General features: G+C 38.3%; 1 protein-coding gene across 3 annotated transcripts; it reads left to right on the forward strand.

Moving 5' to 3' along the window:
- Nucleotides 1-1494: 1494 nt before the first annotated feature.
- On the forward strand, nt 1495-26728 carry znf185 (zinc finger protein 185 with LIM domain). Of its 3 annotated transcripts, none has more exons than XM_089134674.1 (26): nt 1495-1579; nt 3064-3114; nt 4306-4429; nt 4507-4611; nt 6407-6436; nt 6514-6573; nt 6760-6807; nt 6903-6983; nt 7076-7156; nt 10338-10394; nt 11808-11870; nt 12052-13286; nt 13413-13497; nt 13864-13923; nt 15172-15210; nt 15776-15859; nt 17602-17652; nt 17739-17774; nt 17855-17905; nt 19304-19363; nt 19558-19584; nt 20865-20933; nt 21022-21069; nt 23635-23706; nt 25996-26098; nt 26261-26728. In XM_089134674.1, the coding sequence occupies exons 2-26, from the start codon at nt 3105-3107 to the stop codon at nt 26357-26359; spliced, it is 2778 nt and encodes a 925-aa protein (XP_088990800.1). In that variant the 5' UTR covers nt 1495-1579; nt 3064-3104; the 3' UTR covers nt 26360-26728. The 3 variants fall into 3 exon arrangements, with proteins under 3 accessions (XP_088990800.1, XP_088990801.1, XP_088990802.1); XM_089134675.1 differs by having other exon boundaries at nt 25999-26098; XM_089134676.1 differs by having other exon boundaries at nt 19561-19584.

The following is a 26728-nucleotide window of genomic DNA, read 5'->3' on the forward strand; positions in this document are numbered from 1 at the left end:
TAGGTCAGATGTAACAACCCAGTTTTTGTATTACCCAGGTCCTGGGTCAGACGTAACAACCCAGTGTTTGTATTACCCTGGTCCTGGGTCAGATGTAACAACCCAGTTTTTGTGTTACCCAGGTCCTGGGTTAGATGTAACAACCCAGTTTTTGTGTTGCCCAGATCCTGGGTCAGACGTAACAACCCAGTTTTTGTATTACCCAGGTCCTGGGTCAGACGTAACAACCCAGTGTTTGTATTACCCTGGTCCTGGGTCAGATGTAACAACCCAGTTTTTGTGTTGCCCAGATCCTGGGTCAGATGTAACAACCCAGTTTTTGTGTTGCCCAGATCCTGGGTCAGACGTAACAACCCATGTGTTTGTATTACCCATGTCCTAGGTCAGATGTAACAACCCAGTTTTTGTATTACCCAGGTCCTGGGTCAGATGTAACAACCCAGTTTTTGTTTTACCCACGTCCTGGGTCAGACGTAACAACCCAGTTTTTGTGTTACCCAGATCCTGGGTCAGACGTAACAACCTAGTTTTTGTGTTACCCAGATCCTGGGTCAGATGTAACAACCCAGTTTTTGTGTTACCCAGGTCCTGGGTCAGATGTAACAACCCAGTTTTTGTGTTACCCAGGTCCTGGGTCAGACGTAACAACCTAGCTAGGATTAAGGGAGGGGTTACACAACACTGGTACGAGACCAGAGAATGGTTGATTACGTTAACGTTCAGGATATAACATAAAGGAAGTGCTATGTAAACCCAAATTGGGTTGTTTTTAACACAATTATGGACACAAAGGGTGGTTGACTGAAGTTTAACAAAAAAGTCTACTAATAATAATGCTATTATTAATGAATAATATAGTAATATCCCTTGTGTCATCAAACTAGGCAAGTTAACGTTTAGCATATAACGTAAGGGAAATGCTATGTACACTCTAAAAAATCCTGGGTTGTTTAAACTCAACTTTGGGTCAAACATGGACTCATGCCCCTGGGTTACAATTTTTATATTACATTTTTAACCCAACTATGGGTTTGTCCATATTTGACCCAAAATTAGGTTGAAACATCCCAGCATTTTTAGTGTAACCCCAAATTGAGTTGTTTTTAACACAATTATGGACACTAATAAGGTGTGGTTGACTTTGAAGACAGTCTAATAATAAGGCTATAGTATTATCATCAAACAAAGGGAAATGCTATGTAACCCCAAATTGGGTTGTTTTTAAGAGTGCATCTCCAGGCACAAGTGGATATTTTTGGGAGCTTCTAGAACAGCCCCACTTTCCCTCTGGAGACATGTGACATCACTCACAGTAATTGATCTCAGGTTTGTATGTATTGAAATGCGTATAAAACAGAATAAAACAAATAAAGGTGGGAGAGTATCACACCAAAGCAAGAAGTACATAGAAACACACACACACATGCAGGTACACACCTATAGGTTTGGTTGGCCTACCCGACTGGCTGGGCTGGTCTGTGCCTACACCCATACCTGCAACACCTCCCTCAGTGTGTGTGTGAGCTCTCAAATCACCAGTGCATCTGCCTTCGACTGGAGCTTAACTCATACTCATCAGGTAAGTCCTCATGTTCATTAAGACCCTTTCTAATGTAGCTATTTGGTGTTGTCAAATGTTTAACAGATCTGAAGCATTGAAAGCTTGAGATGACATATTTATTTCAGTTTCTTATATATCAGCTGGTATCATGTGGTGTGTGGCGCAGTGAAAGTGTTTTTGCCGTCATATATCAATGATTTCTTTCACACGGTCATGATCAGCACTCAAACATGTTTCCTCTTGCTCGAGCTCTGTTGACTCTGAAGGTCATGCGGTGTCACTGCGGTGTGTGAGGAGTGTTGGGCTTTATACACACACTGGGAAGTTCATTTGGAAACCAAACAAACAATTATGGACACTAGGGTGGTTGATTTTTCAAGTCAGTTTTACAAAAAAATCTGCTTTTAATGAACTAGTTAATGTATAGGATATAACGTAAGGGAAGGGTTATGTACAGATGATCAGATGTTCATGATCAGGAGGTCTTGGTTTTCAGAGAGTGTGTGTTTGTGTGTGTGTGTTTTGCCTGGATGGACAGGCTCTTCTACATGGTTTAGAAAAGAAACTCTTGCATAATCCTTCAGTGTCCCTACAGATGTATATCCTAGGTTCAAAATAACCCTGTTAAATAAACAGAGATATGCATGATGTAAGGAATGAATCATTTAAGGAATCTGCTTTATGTAAGTTAACACGGCTCCTCATCTTCCCAGTTTTCTGTAAATCTGTCGGTTTCTTGGAGAATTTCTGAATGAATTTTTCAGTGCGTGAGTTGTGAGACACTCCCACAATGACAATTTCTTTTTGTGTTGGTTGGTGGTTGTTTAACTTGCCAACAATCCGCCTTTATTTAATAAATAGTGTCATTATTTAGAACATATGCAGTGCTTCCAGGAATAAGACCAATTCAATAATAATAATTCATATTAGCCCATTAAATTCCAAATGTTGACATATTTCTATGGTATTTGTAGGGATTTTTAACAATTATGTCAAAAAACAATTGAAAATTCCATGAAAAATGTGACCTACTGGTGTTAATGCATTTATAAACTCACAAACCTCCAGCAATGAGTTCAAGGTCTGGGTTAAATTGTTGAAATGAGTGTTTTATTCTATTAACAAAGAAGGCTCACTTTCAAAAAGAGCTAAATAGCAGTACGACACAAATAATCAAATGAAATGATGACAAAATGACATAAATGATTGGAAAATGGAAGTTACCAGTGGGATTAAATGGGTTAATATACATAGACTACCATTCAAAAGTCTGCGGTCAGTTTTAAATTTTAATCTATTCCTATATGATGTCATTGAATTTTCATCATCTTCAGTGTCACGTTAAAATTCGTATATCTTTATACATATATCAATGTCAATGCACGTCGTATTGTCAATGCAATCCATTTTGACAAAGCAAGTTTCACCACGTGAAAATGAAAAATGTATGATGTATACATAAAAAAAATAATAATATTTTTTTCTGTCTTTATAATGTCCAGGTGTCTTCTCAGGAAGGTTTTTCACTTGATCGCCACTAACAATGTCTAAAGGTACGTTGCTGTGTCCAGTGTTTGGATTGAATCTCACACGGGTCAAACTGTCGGCGTTTGTTCATAAACTGCTGCCATTCATTTATGGCATTCCACACTTACAACCAAAACAATTATGTCCTGCGTCAACGCGTCAAATCCTGTCGTGCCACATGTCACACATTGCTTAACACACTCAACGTTCAGCCATACTTCTTCTTTAAATACTCAAACAACTGCGCATATATTATGTATTACGTATTGCATTCACTTGAAGAAAAAAAATCTACTCTGTTTTTCTGAATTAACAAGAAAATTATCTCAGAATTACGAGAATTTTTCATGGAAAAAAGTTTTTGCTCTGTTTTTCTGAATTAATGAGTTAATTTTTCATGGAAAAAAGTTTTTGCTCTGTTTTTCTGAATTAATGAGTTAATTTTTCATGAGAAAAAAAGTTTTTGCTCTGTTTTTCTGAATTAATGAGTTAATTTTTCATGAGAAAAAAAAAGGTTTTTGCTCTGTTTTTCTGAATTAATGAGTTCCTTTTTAATGGATTTCATGGATAACTTGTTAATTCAGAAAAACAGAGCAAAAAAATTCCATGAAAAATTAACTCGTTAATTCAGAAAAACAGAGCAAAAACTTTTTTTCCATGAAAAATTATCTCTTAATTCTGAGATAATTAACTTGTTAATTCAGAAAAACAGAGTAGATTTTTTTTTCTTCAAGTGAATGCAATACACCTCCGTAACCCCTGAAGCAATGACCCCTAAAAATAAATACATTGATAAAATGCTTTTCTAAGTTAGCACTAGTCTTGTTTCCAATCCTTAAATCAAGATGCATTTACTAGATGAGTAAAATGACATAAGTTATCATGTCTTGTTTTCTGGTTAAATAAATAAAAATGAAGTGAGTTTTTGATTAATTCTTTTACCCCATTGGCGGATAATTGTGCTTATTTTAAGCAAAAACTCCCTTAATTTAGATTTATTTCCCCAAAAAACAAGACATAATATGGTATGGTATTTTACCACTTTAGCAAATGCATCTGGCTTTAAAAATGTTTTGATATTTGGATTGGAAATAAGACACAAAAACTTACGTTACTTACAGATATTTTTTTAATACTCAAACAACTGCGCGTGTATTACCGTTGATAAAAATGAATAAGATCTTAAAAGATGTCTTATATGTTTCTGTGGATTTCAGAGGGGGACAGACAGTCAGTTTTACGGACCACCAAGGTCCGCACCGCTCTGAAAGGAGACGCCAGCTGGATCCAGAGACAACAGCAAGCTAAACTTGAGATGGAGCAGGAGGAGGAGAAACCATGGTGAACAAACAAATAAAGCTTGAGAAACTAAGTTAAAAGATCACAGTGCAATATTTCTAACACGTTCTCCCTTTTAGGATCGCTGAGGTGCGAGCAACCCGCTCAAATGGTGTGTTTGAAGACACAGGGGCTGATTCTTCCCCCACGGTTAATGCGCCCCAGCCCACATCCGACACAGAGAAGTATGTACTGTTCAATTAGCAGGCCAGAGCCAATGTGGAAAATGCCAGTACGAGTATGAAAATCGATGTGTTTAGATGATAGGAAAGGAATTTCAAGAAGTGGAAGGGGCCGATAACCGAACCCTGAGGTACACCAGCAGTTAGTTGACGCCAAGAGATCTGTGAAGTAAAACACAAACCAGCAGAGTGTAGTTCTCTGAACAATAAGGTGGACAGAAGGATCGGGGGTCTCGTTTATAAACTGTGCGTAGGACAGAATGGCGTATGTCAAGAAAAACCAGAACTTGCGTAAAATTCCCTTTATAGATCCCAGTCAGCGGAAGATTGTGCACGCATGCGTCTCCTCCCCGAAATAACCATACAGTATATGGAGCTATGCATACCCTCATCTGCATATCATTTGCATATGATTATTCATCCACGTGACACAATGTTTATTAGGAAAATAAGCGATGCGTCACATTACATTGCTACAAATCTTTTAGTAGCCTATCATTGCCTTCCTTTATTTATAATAATATAAAATACATTTCATGGAAATTTTTTCTCAATCTTTTCCACTGACCAAATAATATTTTTAATTGCTTTATATTCTTAATGGAAACAGATAGGTTTTAATGTGCATTATCGATCAATATTTGTGCAAAAATATTTTTTAATTGCGCTCAGCAAACATTAAAACACAGCATGCCACTGGAAAAGTGTTCAAAAGCATAGCATCCACTAACAAATATTTCTATTTATTAGAATATAAGAAATGTTGTAACTTCTCGGTAATGATTTCATGTAGTTTAAAGGGATAGTTCACTTTGTAATAAATTTTTTATATGTTTTAGCTTACCTCGAGGGCATCCAAGATGTAGGTGTCTTTGTTTCCACAGTATTTTCAATTTTGACATTTTTCAGTCAAACCGTTGTTGTCTATCAGTCATACACTGGAGGCTAAGGGGGTCCTCAATCGGTTCACCTCAAAGGGCAGCACAGAGAAGTCAAAATTAAACATGATTTAATGACTTAAGTACACATTGATGCCCTAAGACACGAAACGAGCGGTTTGTGTGAGAAAACCAACAGTATTTATATCGTTTTACCTTTTGACTTCTCTGTGCATGCTTTTTGGTGGACCCCCTTAGCCTCCAGTGTATGACTGATAGACAGCCACACAGTTTGACTGAAAAATTTCAAAATTGAAAATACTGTGGAAACAAAGACACCTACTGTACATCTTGGATGCCCTTGAGGTAAGCTAAAACATATCAAAAATTAATTTCAAAGTGAACTATCCCTTTAAGTGCTTAATTCCATTGATGAGAATTGCATATTTAAATGTATATCAGATGTAAAACAGAGTTTAAATCATTATTTTATTTATATAAACTGTTATTGTGAACATGCACTGAGTATATGATTAGGATTCATGATGATTTTCCTTCATCAGATCACCATCAGCGTCGCCAAACTGCTCCGTCTCAAACGTTCGTACGCATGATCAGAGTTTGCGTGCAGATGCGCACATTTTCGCGTCAAGTTTGTTTTTATAAATCACAACTTATGCGTGGGAAGTGCGTACACCTCTCAGGGCCTATATATATATATATATATATATATATATATATATATATATATATATATATATATATATATTATTATTATTATTATTTTTTTTATTACCTGATACTAGGAGATAGGGCTTGTAGAAGATTTCGAGGATAGAGTCAATAAATCTGTGATGTATAGATGTTCTGTAAACCCCCAAATTTGTTAAAAATGTCAATATTTAATTTCAATTTCACAGACCAAAACCACCATCTGGATACATGATCAGGTAATGAGAATATTCAGTCAATTTAGTGATTTTTAGTGTGTATCGCTTCCCTCATGTGTGATAATTTACTTTTGCAGAGGCGTTTTCATAAAAACGGATTCCAAGCCAACATCAACTCCATCCACCAATGGATATGCGTAAGCAAAGAACACTTTTCATTTAGTGCCTGAAACCATAGTTTCTATTGACTTTAGAACATCATTAGATAAATCCCATCACATTAATATAGATGTAGTTTATTTGCAAATAAACTGTATTGCTAATATAAGATGTGGTCTTGTAAATCAATGTTAATAGTATGCTGTTTGTGTCTCCTGCCTTAGTGGAGTAAATAGCTTCACCAAAAAGCCATCTGATAGTTACAAGAAAATGTAAGTGAGCCGAGAACACTTGAGCTTGTGGGTCTCTTGAGCTCATTTTTAGAACATCTTAATAAGATTTATTCCCATAAATATTAATTTGCCAGAGCCCCTCACACGATCCGGCCCAGCAATGGAAAGACAGTGCTGTCTGAACCAGCTCTGGATCCTGAAGAAATGGAGAAGAGGTGCGAGTCCACACACTACAAGCTGACTAATCCAAGATGACTTCTTCATAAAATAACATTTCTGTTGTGTGTGTGTGTGTGTGTGTGTGTAGGACAGAGGCCGCCATCAATGTGCTGAAAAGTTCGGCGACAAATCGCCGTTCGTACGTAATGTCTGCGGCAAAGAAATATGGGTACGTGCCTTGTTAAAAATATGTCTTCTGAAATACAGAAGGCTGCTGTTTTTTTAAATGCATCAAGGTAATCCCATGGATTTTGGTAGTGTCCTGCACTCTCCGTAATTGTATGTTCCCTTTAGAGCTAAATTAAGTAAATATGTGTATCTCCACTATTTTTTTTTTTTGGTCTGGATTAGTAGATAACTACGGAGCCCCCCACTTTGGCAAAAAAAAAATAATTATAACTATCTTGTGGCCTCAAGATAGTAACTCTTGGCCTCAAGATACTATTTCGTAGCCTCAAGATAGTAAATCGTGGAATCAAGATAGAGTTAGTATCTTGAGGCCACGAGTTACTATCTTGAGGCCACGAGTTAGTATCTTGAGGCCACGAGTTACTATCTTGAGGCCACGAGTTAGTATCTTGAGGCCACGAGTTACTATCTTGAGGCCACGAGTTAGTATCTTGAGGCCACGAGTTAGTATCTTGAGGCCACGAGTTAGTATCTTGAGGCCACGAGTTACTATCTTGAGGCCACGAGTTACTATCTTGAGGCCACGAGTTACTATCTTGAGGCCACGAGTTACTATCTTGAGGCCACGAGATAGTATCTTGAGGCCACGAGTTACAATCTTGAGGCCACGAGTTACAATCTTGAGGCCACGAGTTACTATCTTGAGGCCACGAGTTAGTATCTTGAGGCCACGAGTTACTATCTTGAGGCCACGAGTTAGTATCTTGAGGCCACGAGTTACTATCTTGAGGCCACGAGTTAGTATCTTGAGGCCACGAGTTAGTATCTTGAGGCCACGAGTTAGTATCTTGAGGCCACGAGTTACTATCTTGAGGCCACGAGTTACTATCTTGAGGCCACGAGTTACTATCTTGAGGCCACGAGATAGTATCTTGAGGCCACGAGTTACTATCTTGAGGCCACGAGTTACAATCTTGAGGCCACGAGTTACAATCTTGAGGCCACGAGTTACTATCTTGAGGCCACGAGATAGTATCTTGAGGCCACGAGTTACTATCTTGAGGCCACGAGTTACTATCTTGAGGCCACGAGTTACTATCTTGAGGCCACGAGTTACTATCTTGAGGCCACGAGATGGTATCTTGAGGCCACGAGTTACAATCTTGAGCCCACGAGTTACTATCTTGAGCCCACGAGTTACTATCTTGAGGCCACGAGTTACTATCTTGAGGCCACGAGTTAGTATCTTGAGGCCACGAGTTACTATCTTGAGGCCACGAGTTACTATCTTGAGGCCACGAGATACTATCTTGAGGCCACGAGTTACTATCTTGAGGCCACGAGATAGTATCTTGAGGACACGAGTTACAATCTTGAGGCCACGAGTTACAATCTTGAGCCCACGAGTTACTATCTTGAGGCCACGAGTTACTATCTTGAGGCCACGAGATAGTATCTTGAGGCCACGAGTTACTATCTTGAGGCCACGAGTTACAATCTTGAGCCCACAAGTTACTATCTTGAGGCCACGAGTTACTATCTTGAGGCCACGAGATAGTATCTTGAGGCCACGAGTTACTATCTTGAGGCCACGAGTTAGTATCTTGAGGCCACGAGTTAGTATCTTGAGGCCACGAGTTAGTATCTTGAGGCCACGAGTTAGTATCTTGAGGCCACGAGTTACTATCTTGAGGCCACGAGTTACTATCTTGAGGCCACGAGTTACTATCTTGAGGCCACGAGTTACAATCTTGAGGCCACGAGTTACAATCTTGAGGCCACGAGTTACTATCTTGAGGCCACGAGATAGTATCTTGAGGCCACGAGTTACTATCTTGAGGCCACGAGTTACTATCTTGAGGCCACGAGTTACTATCTTGAGGCCACGAGTTACTATCTTGAGGCCACGAGTTACTATCTTGAGGCCACGAGATAGTATCTTGAGGCCACGAGTTACAATCTTGAGCCCACGAGTTACTATCTTGAGCCCACGAGTTACTATCTTGAGGCCACGAGTTACTATCTTGAGGCCACGAGTTAGTATCTTGAGGCCACGAGTTACTATCTTGAGGCCACGAGTTACTATCTTGAGGCCACGAGATACTATCTTGAGGCCACGAGTTACTATCTTGAGGCCACGAGTTACTATCTTGAGGCCACGAGTTACTATCTTGAGGCCACGAGATAGTATCTTGAGGACACGAGTTACAATCTTGAGGCCACGAGTTACAATCTTGAGGCCACGAGATAGTATCTTAAGGCCACGAGTTACTATCTTGAGGCCACGAGTTACTATCTTGAGGCCACGAGATATTATCTTGAGGCCACGAGTTACTATCTTGAGGCCACGAGATAGTATCTTGAGGACACGAGTTACAATCTTGAGGCCACGAGTTACAATCTTGAGGCCACGAGATAGTATCTTGAGGACACGAGTTACAATCTTGAGGCCACGAGTTACAATCTTGAGGCCACGAGATAGTATCTTAAGGCCACGAGTTACTATCTTGAGGCCACGAGTTACAATCTTGAGGCCACGAGATAGTATCTTAAGGCCACGAGTTACTATCTTGAGGCCACGAGTTACAATCTTGAGGCCACGAGTTACAATCTTGAGGCCACGAGATAGTATCTTAAGGCCACGAGTTACTATCTTGAGGCCACGAGTTACAATCTTGAGGCCACGAGATAGTATCTTGAGGACACGAGTTACAATCTTGAGGCCACGAGTTACAATCTTGAGGCCACGAGATAGTATCTTAAGGCCACGAGTTATTATCTTGAGGCCACGAGTTACTATCTTGAGGCCACGAGATAGTATCTTGAGGACACGAGTTACAATCTTGAGGCCACGAGTTACAATCTTGAGGCCACGAGATAGTATCTTAAGGCCACGAGTTACTATCTTGAGGCCACGAGTTACTATCTTGAGGCCACGAGTTACTATCTTGAGGCCACGAGATATTATCTTGAGGCCACGAGTTACTATCTTGAGGCCACGACTTACTATCTTGAGGCCACGAGTTACTATCTTAAGGCCACAAGTTACTATCTTGAGGCCACGAGTTACTGTCTTGAGGCCACGAGATAGTATCAATTAATTTTTTTTGCCAAAGAGGGACTAGGGGGGCTCCGTAGATACCACTAGTATTTGGTGAAAATATTAAGATGAATGCATATACCATCCCTCACTGCATAATGTTCACATCTAATATTTCCAGATCTTCAGACAACCCAGACATCTCTGATGAGACGAGCACATCCTTTGTTGCCAAAAGGTACCTGGGAAAGTTCTGGGTTAAATGGGACAAACTGACTAAATATAAATAGGGTTGAAAGAGCTGAAATGGCACAGCTAATGATATGAAAGAAATTGCGCTTAATCATCTATCATTATGTGTAAACACTCACCTAAAGGATTATCAGGAACACCTGTTCAATTAATGCAATTATCTAATCAACCAATCACATGGCAGTTGCTTCAGTGCATTTAGGGGTGTGGTCCTGGTCAAGACAATCTCCTGAACTCCAAACTCAATGTCAGAATGGGAAAGAAAGGTGATTTAAGCAATTTTGAGTGTTCAGACGGGCCGAGTATTTCACAATCTGCTCAGTTACTGGGATTTTCACACACAACCATTTCTAGGGTTTACAAAGAATGATGTGAAAAGGGAAAAACATCCAGTATGCGGCAGTCCTGTGGGTGAAAATGCCTTGTTGATGCTAAAGGTCAGAGGAGAATGGGCCGACTGATTCAAGCTGATAGAAGAGCAACTTTGAGTGAAATAACCACTCGTTACAACCGAGGTATGCAGCAAAGCATTTGTGAAGAAGACACAACACACACAACCTTGAGGCGGATGGGCTACAACAGCAGAAGACCCCACCGGGTACCACTCATCTCCACTACAAATAGGAAAAAGAGGCGACAATTTGCAAAAGCTCACCAACATTGGACAGTTGAAGATGGAAAAATGTTGCCTGGTCTGATGAGTCTCGATTTCTGTTGAGATATTCAGATGGTAGAGTCAGAATTTGGCGTAAACAGAATGAGAACATGGATCCATCATGCCTTGTTCCCACTGTGCAGGCTGGTGGTGGTGATGTAATGGTGTGGGGGATGTTTTCTTGGCACACTTTAGGCCCCTTAGTGCCAATTGGGCATCGTTTAAATGCCACGGCCTACCTGAGCATTGTTTCTGACCATGTCCATCCCTTCATGGCCACCATGTCCCCATCCTCTGATGGCTACTTCCAGCAGGATAATGCACCATGTCACAAAGCTTGAATCATTACAAATTGGTTTCTTGAACATGACAATGAGTTGACTGTACTAAAATGGCCCCCACAGTCACCAGATCTCAACCCAATAGAGCATCTTTGGGATGTGGTGGAACGAGATCCCACAAATCTCCACCAACTGCAAGATGCTATCCTATCAATATGGGCCAAGATTTCTAAAGAATGCTTTCAGCACCTTGTTGAATCAATGCCACATAGAATTAAGGCAGTTCTGAAGGCGAAAGGGGGTCAAACACAGTATTAGTATGGTGTTCCTAATAATCTTTTAGGTGAGTGTATGTTTCCATTAAAAAAAATCAGTAATAAGTTCAAGTGTCCCTCTGTATAACCCCAATGTTTAATTACTATTGCCTCATCCTCATTGCTTGTGTATATGTATGTGGTTTTAGGGTAGTTATCGGTGGTGATGATGATGACACTACAGCATCTGTTCAGCCTGTGTCTAAGCAAAGGTAAACTACACAACATTTCCCAGACACCAACATAGTGTCTGCCCAGATCCGGCCTACATCTGGTGCAAGTGGATTCCAGATGTGGGCCGACACTATTGGTTTCTTGGCAGTCAGTTATTCAACTTAATGCTCTTATTTCTTGTTTTACATGCTCTCAATTGCAATTTTTCTGTATTTACAGTGTTAAATCGAGCATTGAACAACTCACTGCACCAGTGGTGAAGGAGGTCAAGCCAGCAGCACCTGAAACTACACCTGCCCCTAAACCAGCGCTTGAAACAAAAACAGTGACTGAAACTAAACCTACACCACAAACTAAGACAGTAACTGAGACTAAACCCACAACTGAACCTAAACTAGTGGCTGAAACTAAAACAGTTGCCGAAACTAAACCTACAGCACAAACTACAACAGTCACTGTAACTAAACCCACTACTGAAGCTAAACCAGTTGCTGACACTAAACCAGTTGAAATTAAACCAACAACAACAACTGAGGCTAAACTAGTGGATGTAATGAAACCTACAACACAAACTTCTACATCAGATCCTAAAGCAGTTGAACCAAAACCGACCACAAAAATAATGACAGCAACTGAATCTAAACCAGCACTTGAAACTAAACCAACAACTCAGCTTGCAACATCAACTGATCCCAAACCCATATCAGAACCTAAACCAGTTGAAACTAAACCTACAACAACAACCATACATAAACCTCCAACTATAACTATATCAGGACCTGAACCAGCAGCCGAACCAAAACCAGCAGCCGAAACTACACCAACGACACAAACTAAACCAGCAGCCGAAACTACACCAACGACACAAACTAAACCAGCTGCCGAAACTAAACCAGCAGCCGAAACTACACCAACGACACAAACTAAACCAGCAGCCGAAACTAAACCAGCAGCCGAAACTACACCAACGACACAAACTAAACCAGCAGCCGAAACTAAACTAGCAGCCGAAACTAAACCAGCAGCCGAAACTACACCAACGACACAAACTAAACCAGCAGCCGAAACTACACCAACGACACAAACTAAAACAGCAGTCGAAACTAAACCAGCAGCCGAAACTAAACCAGCAGTCGAAACTACACCAACGACACAAACTAAACCAGCAGCCGAAACTACACCAACGACACAAACTAAAACAGCAGTCGAAACTAAACCAGCAGCCGAAACTACACCAACGACACAAACTAAACCAGCAGTCGAAACTAAACCAGCAGCCGAAACTAAACCAGCAGCCGAAACTACACCAACGACACAAACTAAAACAGCAGTCGAAACTAAACCAGCAGCCGAAACTAAACCAGCAGTCGAAACTACACCAACGACACAAACTAAACCAGCAGCCGAAACTAAAACAGCAGCCGAAATTAAACCAGCAGCCGAAACTACACCAACGACACAAACTAAAACAGCAGTCGAAACTAAAACAGCAGTTGAAACTAAACCAGCAGTTGAAACTAAACCAGCAGCCGAAATTAAACCAGCAGCCGAAACTAAACCAACGACACAAACCAAACCAGCAGCCGAAACTAAAACAGCAGCTGAAACTAAACCAGTGACGAAAACAGCAGCTGAATCCAAGCCGGAGCCGGTTCCAGAGAAAAGGTTTGCTCTATAAATATTTGAATTCAACTCAATTAAAATAATTGGATATCTAATGTATATACACTAAACAACTGTATAAATCGTTTTAGAGTGGCCTTTTACTGTGGCCAGCCTAAGGCACACCTGTGCAATAATGCCACACCCGTGAGGACGAAGGATTATCTCGGCTCACTAACACAGATTTAGACAGATTTGTGAACAGTATTTGAGAGAAATAGGCCTTTTGTGTACATAGATCTTTGAGTTCAGCTCCAAAACCAAAGTGTTGCGTTTATAATTTTGTTCAGTGTATATAGCCTGTGTGTGTCTATAGATGCAATCATCCAGTTGATGCGGTTTCTTGGTTTTTCTTGAATCCCTCTGCAGTGCTAAGAGCCTGATTGAGCTGTCCGACTCCCTGATGTCCTTCAACACAGAGCCTGCCAGGTACTGTACAAGATGATCCCATTAATACACAATAGCCCCGTCATATAAAGATTACGTTCATTAATCTCAGTGTCGTTCATGTGTAAAGGGCTTTCACACACCGTACGGTATTACTGAGTGAGTGCGCTGATAGTGTTGCTGTTTATCTGACCTCACTGTCATGTCGATTTATTGTAGTGTGATTCTCACGGACACAAACTCACTCAATATGAACACTGTCCATAAGCAACATTCGTTGTAATTGTGGAAGTACGCATTTAGTCAAGTACTATGCACAAATGAACGAACATATTCAAAGAAATGTTTGCACAGCTAGACTACAAACAATAGGTCCGTTGTTATGGTTTCCATTTCTGTTGTTAAGGGAAGGCCTAAAGTTCACTCATTATTTACTCACCCTGGTGTTGTTCTAAAGCCACATGACCTTCTTTCTTTTTTCAAACACAAAAGGAGAGTTTATGTATTTATAATTTGCTCTGCTTGTGTGTGTTCATATACTGTGACTCTCTTTCCAAGCTTTAATAAAGGGTGTATAGGAATCATAAAACAATCCCATGCAACTCATGCTCAAGTATCCCGGAGATGCGCTTTAGGGTTAGACAGAAAACAATCAGAAAAAATAAATAAATAAATAATTATCATGGCATTGACAAGCTCAATATTTGGGTTTCACTTTATTTTGATGGTCCCTTAAACACATTGTGTTGACTAAAAGTCTACTAACCCTCAGTGTTAGTGGGGTATTAGAAGACTCTGTTAGGATTAGAACAAGTTAACATGTACATGCAAAGTTACTTAGTATAATGTCTGTTGGGGATCAACACAACAAAGAGTTAGCAGATATTAAGCAGACAGTCCACCAATACTCTAATGGCAGTTATAGTTGGCACATAGATAGCCAACAACGGACCATCAAAATAAAATGTCATCATTTCAACTGTTATAGTATGACACATCACAGAGAGAATTGTCAAGGGTTAATATTTGTTTTGTGATACTAACATAAGTTTAGTGTCACTTATTTAAATCATAAATACATAAACAGAACAGCAGATTTACTGTAACAGCGTTGAACTTGTAATTCACTACTATTTTCCAGATATGTTATAATTATGTAGCAATACGTCTTCTGGCTGCCTTTAAAGAGTATTTTAAAGCGTGCTGTTCTGTAATAGACCACAAGAGGACACAAGAGCTCTATCAGAGAATCTGACTGTAATTATCATTACTGTATTTCTTGTTCTTCAGTTCTGGAGTGGATCTGCTCAATCTGGATCTGGACAACAGGTGAGAGCGGATCATTATTATCATTATATTTGACATCCCGTGAGGTTATGGTCATTCTGCAAACGGAAGCATAGAAATATGTGTACAAAATGAATTTAAATATGAATGCAGAGGCTAAATTTGACTGTAGACTGTCTAATATGCTAATATAAACACAAGGAAATTTATATTTATTAATTTAGATATTTATTTTTAAATTTTAGATTATTATATTAGATATTATAGATAAGTTGTGTCCCCAAGTAAACTATATTTTTTTTCTTTTCTTTTTTTTACCATAAACCACTTTTTATCACTCTCTCTTATGATTTTTAGTAGGAGACAATGATATAGTAAAAAAACATAATTTAATAAATATTTGTTGGAATACCAGCCTCTTTTTTTTAAATATACATATATTTCAGTTCACAAGTTTTGTAATGTCAAATTAAACTAAAACTGTCAACCCGATTCCTTACTAAATCTCTTACCGTTTATTGAAATGATGCATTCATATTGCTCGAGATGGCATAATGCAGTTTATTAACACAAACACGTGATGTACATGTGGATGTTCGTCCTCTAGTCCTCTTCCTCAGACGAAGACGACACAGCACAGTCTGGATCTGCTGGCGGACGATCTGATTCCCTTCAGCACTCACACCACCAGGTGCTCATCTCAACCTTTTCTTACGTCGTGCAAAACAATACATTTATACTTTTTTTTTCTTTTTTTTTTTTTTAAATATCAAGATCTTAGCTAAAATTGTAACATACATTCAAAAGTATATCCTTCATGTGCAGTAAAATCTGAATCTACTTTTTTTTTCACTTCTGATTGGTTATTGTGCGTCAGAAAAACAGCCTTTAGCTTCTGTTTCAATTTTTTCCCTTTAAGTTTTATTTTTTAAAGTACAAAAATTCGACTTTAGGTACAGAATGTAACTTTTGGTCCTCTAGAGTGCATCAAAACTGCATGTATTCTGCGGATGAACATTGTTTGGGTCTGTGTGACTGTGCGGATGAATATTATTTCTCATAACTTAAGAGAGAGATTATATCCTCCTGCTCATAAAACATTCACCGCTAGTCTGAAGAGAAATAACCAGTTAAGATGGAAAGATCTCAAGCTGAGGCTGAGGACATTACTGTAGTTTTACACATTAAAGGAGTCGTTCACTTTTAAAAACTTTTGCTGATAATTTACTCACCCCCATGTCATCCAAGATGTCCATGTCTTTCTTTCTTCAGTGGAAAAGAAATGAAGGTTTTTGATGAAAACATTCCAGCGTTTTTCTCCATATAATGGACTTCAATGGGAACCAAACGGTTCAAGGTCCAAAAGACAGTTTCAGTGCAAACTGTTCAAAGGGCTTTAAACGATTCCAGACGATGAATAAGGGTCTTATCAAGCGAAACGATCGGTTATTTAATAAATAAATAACAAAGTTTAAGTTTTATAAGCTCAAATGCTCGCCTTGCTCTGTTCTGTGTGACTCTCCTGTTTGAAATCATTCATCAAAATGAACAAATCTTTTCCCGAGTCAATTCGTTCATTTCATTCGTTGAATAAACCAAATGATTCGAAAAAAGATTCGTTCATTTTGATGCACGCCTGTCTCAAATACAAGCCGGTACATTTTGACAATTTGGGAAAATAAAAGCCCGGGCTGTTATTAGAAGTTTTACGGTAACCGGGAAAACCATCCAGTCAGATCTAAAATATATACACTTATGAAAGACTTACCATAGTGAATTAGAGTAAAACAAAAACATGTTTTAGAAGGAAGATTGATGATGTATTGACTGATGTATTGAATTTTGAACACATGCTGTACCTTTAATTAAAATAAAACAAGGGCATAAATCTACGGAAGCGTATTGCATTCACTTGAAGGAAAAACAAATTAACGAGTTAATTATCTCAGAGTTATGATGTATTTTTCTTGAAAAAAAAATGTAACCCTCTTTTTATGAATTAATGAGTTACTCCTAATTTTTGAGATAATCAAGTCATTAATTCAGAAAAACAGAGCAAAAACTTCTTTCCATGAAAAATGATCTCGTAATTCTCAGATAATTAACTCGTTAAATCAGAAAAACAGAGTAGATTTTTTTCTTCAAGTGAATGCAATACACTTCTGCATAAATCTGCATGTATAACAAGCCGTGGTTCCTAGTGCAATCACCTGTTAAATAATGAAAACACACCATGATATCCCACAAGGCACAGATTTGTGCGACCAACATACACGTGGTTATTTAATGAACATCTTTTACGAAAACCACCCAAATATACACAAATTCTCATGATCTCTTTGCTTTATTAAAGAGATGGCACATGTGTTGATCATAGTACACACACGTGTCTGAGCTCAGCATTAAATCTGTGTGAAATGGTTTATCTTTCAGCTCAGTCGACGAGTTTGACCCCTTACCGGCGGACGGTGAGCCCACAAAGAGGTAACGAGTGTGACGTGAGTGTGTGTGTTCCCAGTGTTTAGCAGTGTGTGTTAACATCTATGTGTCTGTGTGCTTGTGTCTCACAGTCCTCAATGGTACCGTCCTCCTGCACTGGACTCCAGGTGATTCTCGATAGCCTCATGATCTTGATGTGTGCCGTGATATAGTTGGTCATAATAATAGTGTATATTTGTGTGTTCAGCTCCACAGATACAGTCAATGATGTTCAGAGACCTGTAGACTTGGTTTCTAAGTGAGTGTTTAAATCAATTCACATGCTCTATATTTGATTTGATTTCATTTCTTTTATAATCAGGGCTTGACATTAACACACGCAGAATAGAAACGGGATACCAGCGCCTCTCTCTCCCTCATCTCTCCGACAGCGAGTGACACACAAACCCGCCTCTCCTCACTCACTCCGTTCATTTGCTCCGGATGAATATTGTTTCTGTTATGGGCTTGAATTTCACCGTGGGATTGTGTGTGTTGCGCATCATTTAACTCATTCCTGGAGATTTTGTGCTCAAACACAAAGTTCACACACATAAAGCCGCCTCTCAGTAATAAATTGAGCTCATTTTCACTGTTTATTGCACTTAAAGGAGTAGTTCACTTTTAAAAAAAAACTTTTGCTGATAATTTACTCGCCCCCATGTCATCCAAGATGTCCATGTCTTTCTTTCTTCAGTGGAAAAGAAATTAAGGTTTTCGATAAAAACATTCCAGGATTTTCTCCATATAATGGACTTCAATGGGAACCAAACGGTTCAAGGTCCAAAAGACAGTTTCAGTGCAAACTGTTCAAAGGGCTTTAAACGATTCCAGACGATGAATAAGGGTCTTATCAAGTGAAACGATCGCTCATTTAATAAATAAACAACAACGTTTAAGTTTTATAAGCTCAAATGCTCGCCTTTCTCTGTTCCGTGTGACTCTCCTGTTTGAACTTGTTCATCAAAATGAACGAATCTTTTCCCGAGTCAATTCGTTCATTTCGTTCGTTGAATGAACCAAATGACACGAAAAATATTTGTTCATTTTGATAAACGAGTTCGAAAAGAAGAGTCACACAGACCAAAACAAGGCGAGCATTTGTGCTTATAAAACTTAAACTTTGTTATTTATTTATTAAATGAGTGATCGTTTCGCTTGATAAGACCCTTATTCATCGTCTGGAATCGTTTAAAAACTCTCATTTGAACCTTGCACCGTTTGGTTCCCATTGAAGTCCATTATATGGAGAAAATCCTGGAATGTTTTCATCAAAAACCTTCATTTCTTTTCGACTGAAGAAAGAAAGACATGGACATCTTGGATGACATGGGGGCGAGTAAATTATCAGCAAAAGTTTTTTCAAAAGTGAACTACTCCTTTAAAGTGACAGAAGACTAATATTCCTGCTGACAAATCATAAGATAATATTAAAAATACTGTGTATATATATATAGCAGTGTCCCCCCATTATATCGATGTCAAAATTGAAACCGTTGAATGTCTCGTAACTTTAGAAAAGCACTGGCCACAGCGACTGATGAGCAAAACAGTGAATGTCAAGCCCTGTTTATAATATTAAAAGGATTCAGGATGTCATTATACACATTTGATTAACCAGAAATATTAATCTAGATGTTTTGTATTTTATTAATAGTATGCAAAAAGATGTTTTGGTTTCCTTGGCTGAAGATGTCATTCCATTTGACCCTAAAAGGTAATTAAAAGATCGGTTTCGTCATCGTTATGAGGATCATGTCTGTGTTGATTCATATTGTTTGCTATGAATAGTCAGTACCATAATGGGTTAAAGTCCCGGAGGTGTAAGTGGCAAACCCAGCCCTAAACTTACAGCTGAACTCTCACACACACCGAGCGCTCGTTCACACACTTCCTCTGCTTTCTTCACAGCAGCGACTGGAGGACGGACATGGACAGGTAAAGGGATGCTCTTACTATCATATAAAGTCTTACTATTTAACTTCCCAAAACAATAATGCAAGCAAATCCCACTAATCATACGCGCGGTTGAAGAAAACATCGTTCTTTGATAGTTTTGACGTAATTATATCAGTGATTTTTATCATCAAAGTTTCTTATCAGCATTAACTGGGTGTGTTGATATAATAAATTAATTACAAATGATTCATTTTGATAATCTTTAAGATTCAAGATTCGAATTTGTATGTTTTTCAATGAAAATAATAATTATTGACGGGAAAATTTAAGTTCCCCCCCTGACAAAAACATATTTAAAAAATAAGTATATATATATATATATATATATATATATATATATATATATTATTAATTATTATATATATGCACTCATAGGAGCATATTTTCTTACAAATATTACTCAATGATTTATTTGTATAATATTAACTTTCAGATTTATTACACATTTTCCACAAGAAAGTTTCCAACCTCTTTTTTAATGTGTAATCTTTGCATTAACAGACTTCTGTTTGAGGATATTATATATAAAAAAGTAGGGCTAGGAAACGATTAATCGCAATTAATCGCATCCAAAATTAAAGTTTGTGTTTACATAATATATGTGTGTGTAGTGTGTATAATTATTTTGTATATATAAATACACACACATGCATGTAAACATTTAAGAAATATTTGCAGCTATATATTTATACAAAAATAATATTATACATAAAAATAAATATTCGATATATTAATTACACATTTTTCTTAAATATATACATGCATATGTGTGTGTTTATATACAAAATAATTATACACACTACACACACATATATTATGCAAACACAAACTTTTATTTTGGATGCGATTAATCGTGATTAATCGTTTCCCAGCCCTGAAAAAAAGATATGTATAAAGTCAGGCCTTTTGAAAATAAGGGTTAACAAGTATTCACAGTCAAACCATCATGTAAAACTCTTATATTGGTCAAAACTAGCTTTTCCAGTTTAGGAAATATGGGCCAGGTTAACTAGGATAACATTAGCTCTTGGGTTACTCATTGTTTCTTCAAGGATCTCACTGAAAGAGAGCCTGACAGACACAACACCGCCTTAGATCACATGTTTGTAGTATAAAAGCCGCCTTAGATCACATGTTTGTAGTCAAAATAAACAGTCATTACACATGATTTACATAAACACACAGGAGAAGCTTCACTGCCAGTCGTGTGAGAGTGTGTGATGCTGTCTTACTCACACACTGACTCTTCTGTCTCGTAGTAATAAAACCAGCTCCAAAACGGTGGCTAGTTCGGCCCCGGAGAAGTCCCCCGAAGCGGACTCCAGGAAGTAAGTGTTCCTCCAGTGAAAGCCGATGTTTAACCGGATCTTCATTGTCCTGTTGAGTGCCTGATCTCCTTTGTCCTCTGTGTTTCAGGGGGTTTGTCTTTGTGAAGCAGTATGTGAATAATGAACCTGATTTCAGGTAAGCTGAAGGCATTATGAGTTTGCGTTTCTCAATTGTTTTGCTTTATCCAGATTTAAGACTCGACACCGTACCATAACGGTTCTGCAACTCTCGGGTGCGAAGGCAAACATTTCAGTGTATTTACGAGCGGTGTACCTCGCACTCGACTGTATCGCAAAAAAGGAGGGGGATAATCACAGTGTGTGTGACGTCAGACGCGACATGACACTGAGATCCAATCACAATGCATCCTCGACACACTGATCGGATAACATTCCCATCAGAAGTGTGTTTACACTTGTCTTTTCAAAGTGTATGTGGACAAATCCGGATACAGGTCGCATCTTAAAGGAGTAGTTCACTTTTAAAAAAAACGTTTGCTGATAATTTACTCGCCCCCATGTCATCCAAGATGTCCATGTCTTTCTTTCTTCAGTCGAAAAGAAATTAAGGTTTTTGATGAAAACATTCCAGGATTTTTCTCCATATAATGGACTTCAATGGGGACCAAACGGTTCAAGATTCAAAAGACAGTTTCAGTGCAAACTGTTCAAAGGGCTTTAAACGATTCCAGACGATGAATAACACCGTGTCCTAACTACACGCGGCGCGACGCCGCAACACGCAATAAAAGCTATCTTTTCCATGTTAATCTGAGTTTTTGTCCTAACCAGACGCGACGGCGACATGCGATGTTTCTAATTTAGAAACGGTTCCTATTTATGCGACGTCGCGGCTGACAGAATGAAGAAATTACACTGGTTATGAGTACACATTATTTATCTTTAGTTAAAAATAGGTCACTGTGCCACAAGCGATAACGGATAATTTACCTCAGATTTTGAAATCATATAATACAGCGTTCAAAATGAATTCTATGCAAACATACGACTGTACTTCATAACAAAATTAGTCAATGAGTAGGCTATATTTTGTTAATGTTTTGATTTTTAATAATGGTTTTTCTTGATTTGATTATGTCCTTACCCATTTCCAATGTGAGTGCGGGCCAACAGTGCGCTTTCACGCTGTTCTGAATGGCTGTGATTTTTGATTGACGTGTGGCGTCTCACAGTCGCGTCACATCTAGTGTGGACAGACACACTTGCTGTCGGTGGAATTTTGTCCCGTGTAGTTAGGACACGGTGTAAGGGTCTTATCAAGCGAAACGATCGCTCATTTAATAAATAAATAACAAAGTTTAAGTTTTATAAGCGCAAATGCTCGCCTTGCTCTGTTCCGTGTGACTCTCCTGTTCGAACTCGTTCATCAAAATGAACAAATCTTTTTCCGAGTCATTTGGTTGATTAAACGAACGAAATGAACGAATTGACTCTGGAAAACATTTGTTCATTTTGATAAACGACTTCGAACAGGAGAGTCACACAGAACAGAGCAAGGCGAGCATTTGAGCTTATAAAACTTAAACTTTGTTATTTATTGATTAAATGAGCGATCGTTCCGCTTGATAAGACCCTTATTCATCATCTGGAATCGTTTAAAGCCCTTTGAACAGTTTGCACTGAAACTGTCTTTTGGACCTTGAACCGTTTGGTCCCCATTGAAGTGCATTATATGGAGGAAATCCTGGAATGTTTTCATCAAAAATCTTAATTTGTTTTCGACTGAAGAAAGAAAGACGTGGACATCTTGGATGACATGGGGGCGAGTTTTTTTTAAAAAAGTGAACGACTCCTTTAACGCCACAGTGTCGGCCCAGATCCGGCTCACATCCGGTACACATGGATTCCTCACGGGCCAAAACGACGTCAAATCCAAATCAGATTTTTGTGCGTATCTGATCAGAATTAGCTAATGTAAACAACAAAAACACATTTACATGTGCTTTGAAACCCTATTCAAATCGCATTTTTGCAGTCTTTCTCACGTAAACGTCAGACGTTGTTATAGGAAATAGTTTCGCTGCCAAAAACAACGCTGTGTTGTTGTAAAGTGGCAGACGAGCAGAAAACGACGGTATAACGAGACATATTTGTAAACCGACGATCTGCCTCAGGAGACACAGAAGTCCAGCGCGCCGGATACACACTTCCATCAGTAGCACCTCAATGCAGAACATGAGATCCACGGGGAGGAGTCGGATCACGATCCAAGGGGTGGAGGGTTGGGTTTAGGGATCAGGGGGCGGAGTTGGTTAGGTTTAGGTGTATGTAAGGTGGGAGGAGTTGGATCTGGATCCGACTCCTCCCCATGGATTTCATGTTCCGCAGTGAGGACCTGTAAAATTACAATAAGACAACATCTCTATTGCGATTCCCTGTTGTATTTGCCGTATTCCTGCCAACGTAACGTCATGACCATAGAAACCCGTGCAGTTATTACCGCTCCATGGACACACACTTCAGATCTGAGCTGCTGCGATACACACTTCCCAGACAGCAACATAGTGTCGGAAGCCACTTTAACCGGATGTGGGTCTGGGTGAGAACCTCAATAACGTTAGATCAGATTCCAATCGGATACACTAATGATGGGATTGGGAGTGACAGTGTTGCTGTTTTTATCCTGCCTGTTATACATCATGCTGGATCAATCTACATTCACCCTTCTTCCCTCATACAGCCGCTCCTCCGACTACGTGTCCTCCACATCCTCCAGCTACAACTACAGCAGTCCCAGCAGCCACTACTCCAGGTAACATGTCTATAATCACTAATTATGATTATACAGACTGCTCGGTATGTAACAACTGTGCATTTATTGCACACACAGGCTCATTCATGGCTTTTGTGGGAAATGCACAATGTTATATTATTATATTATTATTATATATTATTATACAGACCAGACAGCAGCATAGTGTCGGCCCGGATTCGGCCCACATCTGGCACACGTGGGTTTCACACGGACACTATGCTGCTGTCTGTACAGTAATTAACAATTAGGGCTGGGTGCGTTTCACGATTCAATTTAATTTTGATTCACAAGCTTGCGATTCGATTCAGTTCCGAGATAGTTTGATTCAAGATTGATTAATTGGGATCTCTCACTAATGTTAAACTATATAGTTGAAACATCACTCTTGAAGGTTAAACTGATTTATATACACTCTAAAAAATGCTGGGTTGTTTTAACTAAATTTTGGGTCAAATATGGACCAACCCAAACGCTGGATTAAAAATGCTATTTAAAAATGTAACCCAATGGCTGCCTTTGTACATATTTGACCCAAAATTGGGTTAAACCAACCCATTTTTTTTAGAGTGTAGGCACTTAAATCACACATAAGGATGTTTTTATAATAATAACTTTTTAATGACATAATTATGTTTTTGAAATAAAAACATTTAAATATACAACGAATATGCAATATAGTGCTCCAAATAATGCTCTCTAGAGTTATTTTTCTCATTAAACATTGAGTTTATGTTCATTGAATGGCTTTTCTGAGGTAAAATCGATTATGTGACATCTGAAAACACTGAAACACTGAGTCGTTCTGTATCTCCTGATGTTCACTGATGTTTATTTGCTGCTGTAACTAGTAAAGAGATGACCGCTTCATCTGGCACACACATTAAACGGACACAAACAGACTTTTATTGTGTTAAAACATAGCAAAGCTTATTATGATGTATTGAATGGGAGGTGCAACAAAGATTAGTTGGGTATCGGTTCTCCAAAATGAGAATCGATTGAAACGGAGAGCGCAGTGCTAGTGTCACGTAATGCTCTAGCAGTGTGTGTGTGTGTAAGTACATCTCACATTCTATGAAACCCATGCTTATAATGAACTATAACCCTAATTATACTTTTAACCCTATTTATAGAAGTATTACTATTCTATATATACATTTATAGAGTCTCATTAAGTCATACTGCATTATAAGTACAGATATTATTACATTTATATTATTTTTATAAGTCATGTATTTGCTTTTTTAATTCGCATGCTCATAATCCGTTATACACTGTTTTATAAATAATTGAATATAAATAGATGCAGAGACACTTGTGTGCTGAATCAATTAGTTATCAATTTATTGTCAATTATTTGAGTTGTCCTTTTCATTCTTTTATTACAGAAATTATCGTTCTTTAGTTGCATACTTCAAATGTACGATGAGCACATCTTCATGATTTCTTAACATTAAGGTCATCATGATGCATTTATAGAGTTATTAACTGTATTATCACTCACAACAATTATTTATAAGAACACACTATGGCTAATAATAACAAAATATTCACTTATTTGACAGAAATAAATCTGAGTTACTAAAAAGTCATTTTAACTATAGTATAGTAACATTATAGCAAAGCAGGCAGCATCTTTATTAATGCATTAATGGGACTGTACGACTAACTTATTAATATTTATAAATCAGTGTATCATGGTATCAACTATAACTGTTCCTTTAATGCAGTATATGTCTTTATAAATATATTTATTAAATAATAATTAGAGCTGTCAAACGATTAATTTTGATTAATTGCATACAAAATAAAAGTTTGTGTTTACATAAAATATGTGGGTGCACTGTGTATAATTTTATATATATATAAATACACACACATGCTTGTATATATTTAAGAAATATTTTCATGTATATACTGTATATAGATTTATATGTACTTTATATTATATATAAATATTTTATATATAAATAATATTTTTTTCTTATAATATATAATATATAAAAATAAATAATATAATAAATATACATGCATGCATATATATATATATATATATATATATATATATATATATATATATATATATAATTATACACAGTGCACCCACATATTTTATGTAAACACAAACTTTTATTTTGGATGCGATTAATCGTTTGACAGCCCTAATAATAATACTTGAGTATAAATGGAGGTATACTTATAATAAGCATGGTCTTCATGGAAAGCGTTCCCGTTGTTGATTAGTCATACGCACCCGAACTAACGACCTCATTTTTTTGTGTTTAGTAGAGATGTGACGCCATGTACATACTGTGGGGAACCGGTGGGAAACGATGCCAAAATCACCATCGAACACCTGAACATATCCTGTCACCCGTCCTGCTTTAAGGTAACGTCCGATATCCGCTTTCCCCCAGACGACTCTCGTTTGGAAGGCACAATGTGCGGGATGCTTGTTTGGGATACACAACCCTAGTGTACTTAATGATACATGACCACATGCTATAATGAAGAGGCGTATTGAATTTCCCTCCCTCCCTCTGCACCCTAGTGTGGGATTTGCAGCAAACCAATGGGAGATCTGCTGTACAACATGTTCCTCCACCGCGGGACGGTTCACTGCGAGAGCTGCTACTCCAACGTGCTGTAAAGAGATCCACACACACACACACACACTCCTCACGACGCGCTTGTACGACTGTTTACTGACCCAACACAAGCTCCTCTTCCTCCTCCTCCTCCTCCCTGACACACGAGACACAAGCGGACACCGGATACCTTCAGAACACGTTCAGCTCTTCTAGTGCTAGAATAGTGGGAATGCTGTTTTGGATTTTTTTTATTCTGTTCCTTTAAATGTTTAGCCATCAAGACAGTAAGAATGCATGTGTCGTCCTATTTCTGTTTCGAAGAAGTGATATTATTGATGTAATGATTCAGTAACTGTTTCATTCTGAAAATATGTATCAGAATTACTGTAAAGCAACGTTCTCATGAATAAAGTTGTATTCTCATTTTA

Source organism: Pimephales promelas, chromosome 9 (genome assembly GCF_988280905.1).
Source record: "Pimephales promelas chromosome 9, fPimPro1.hap1.1, whole genome shotgun sequence".
NCBI lineage: Eukaryota > Metazoa > Chordata > Actinopteri > Cypriniformes > Leuciscidae > Pimephales > Pimephales promelas.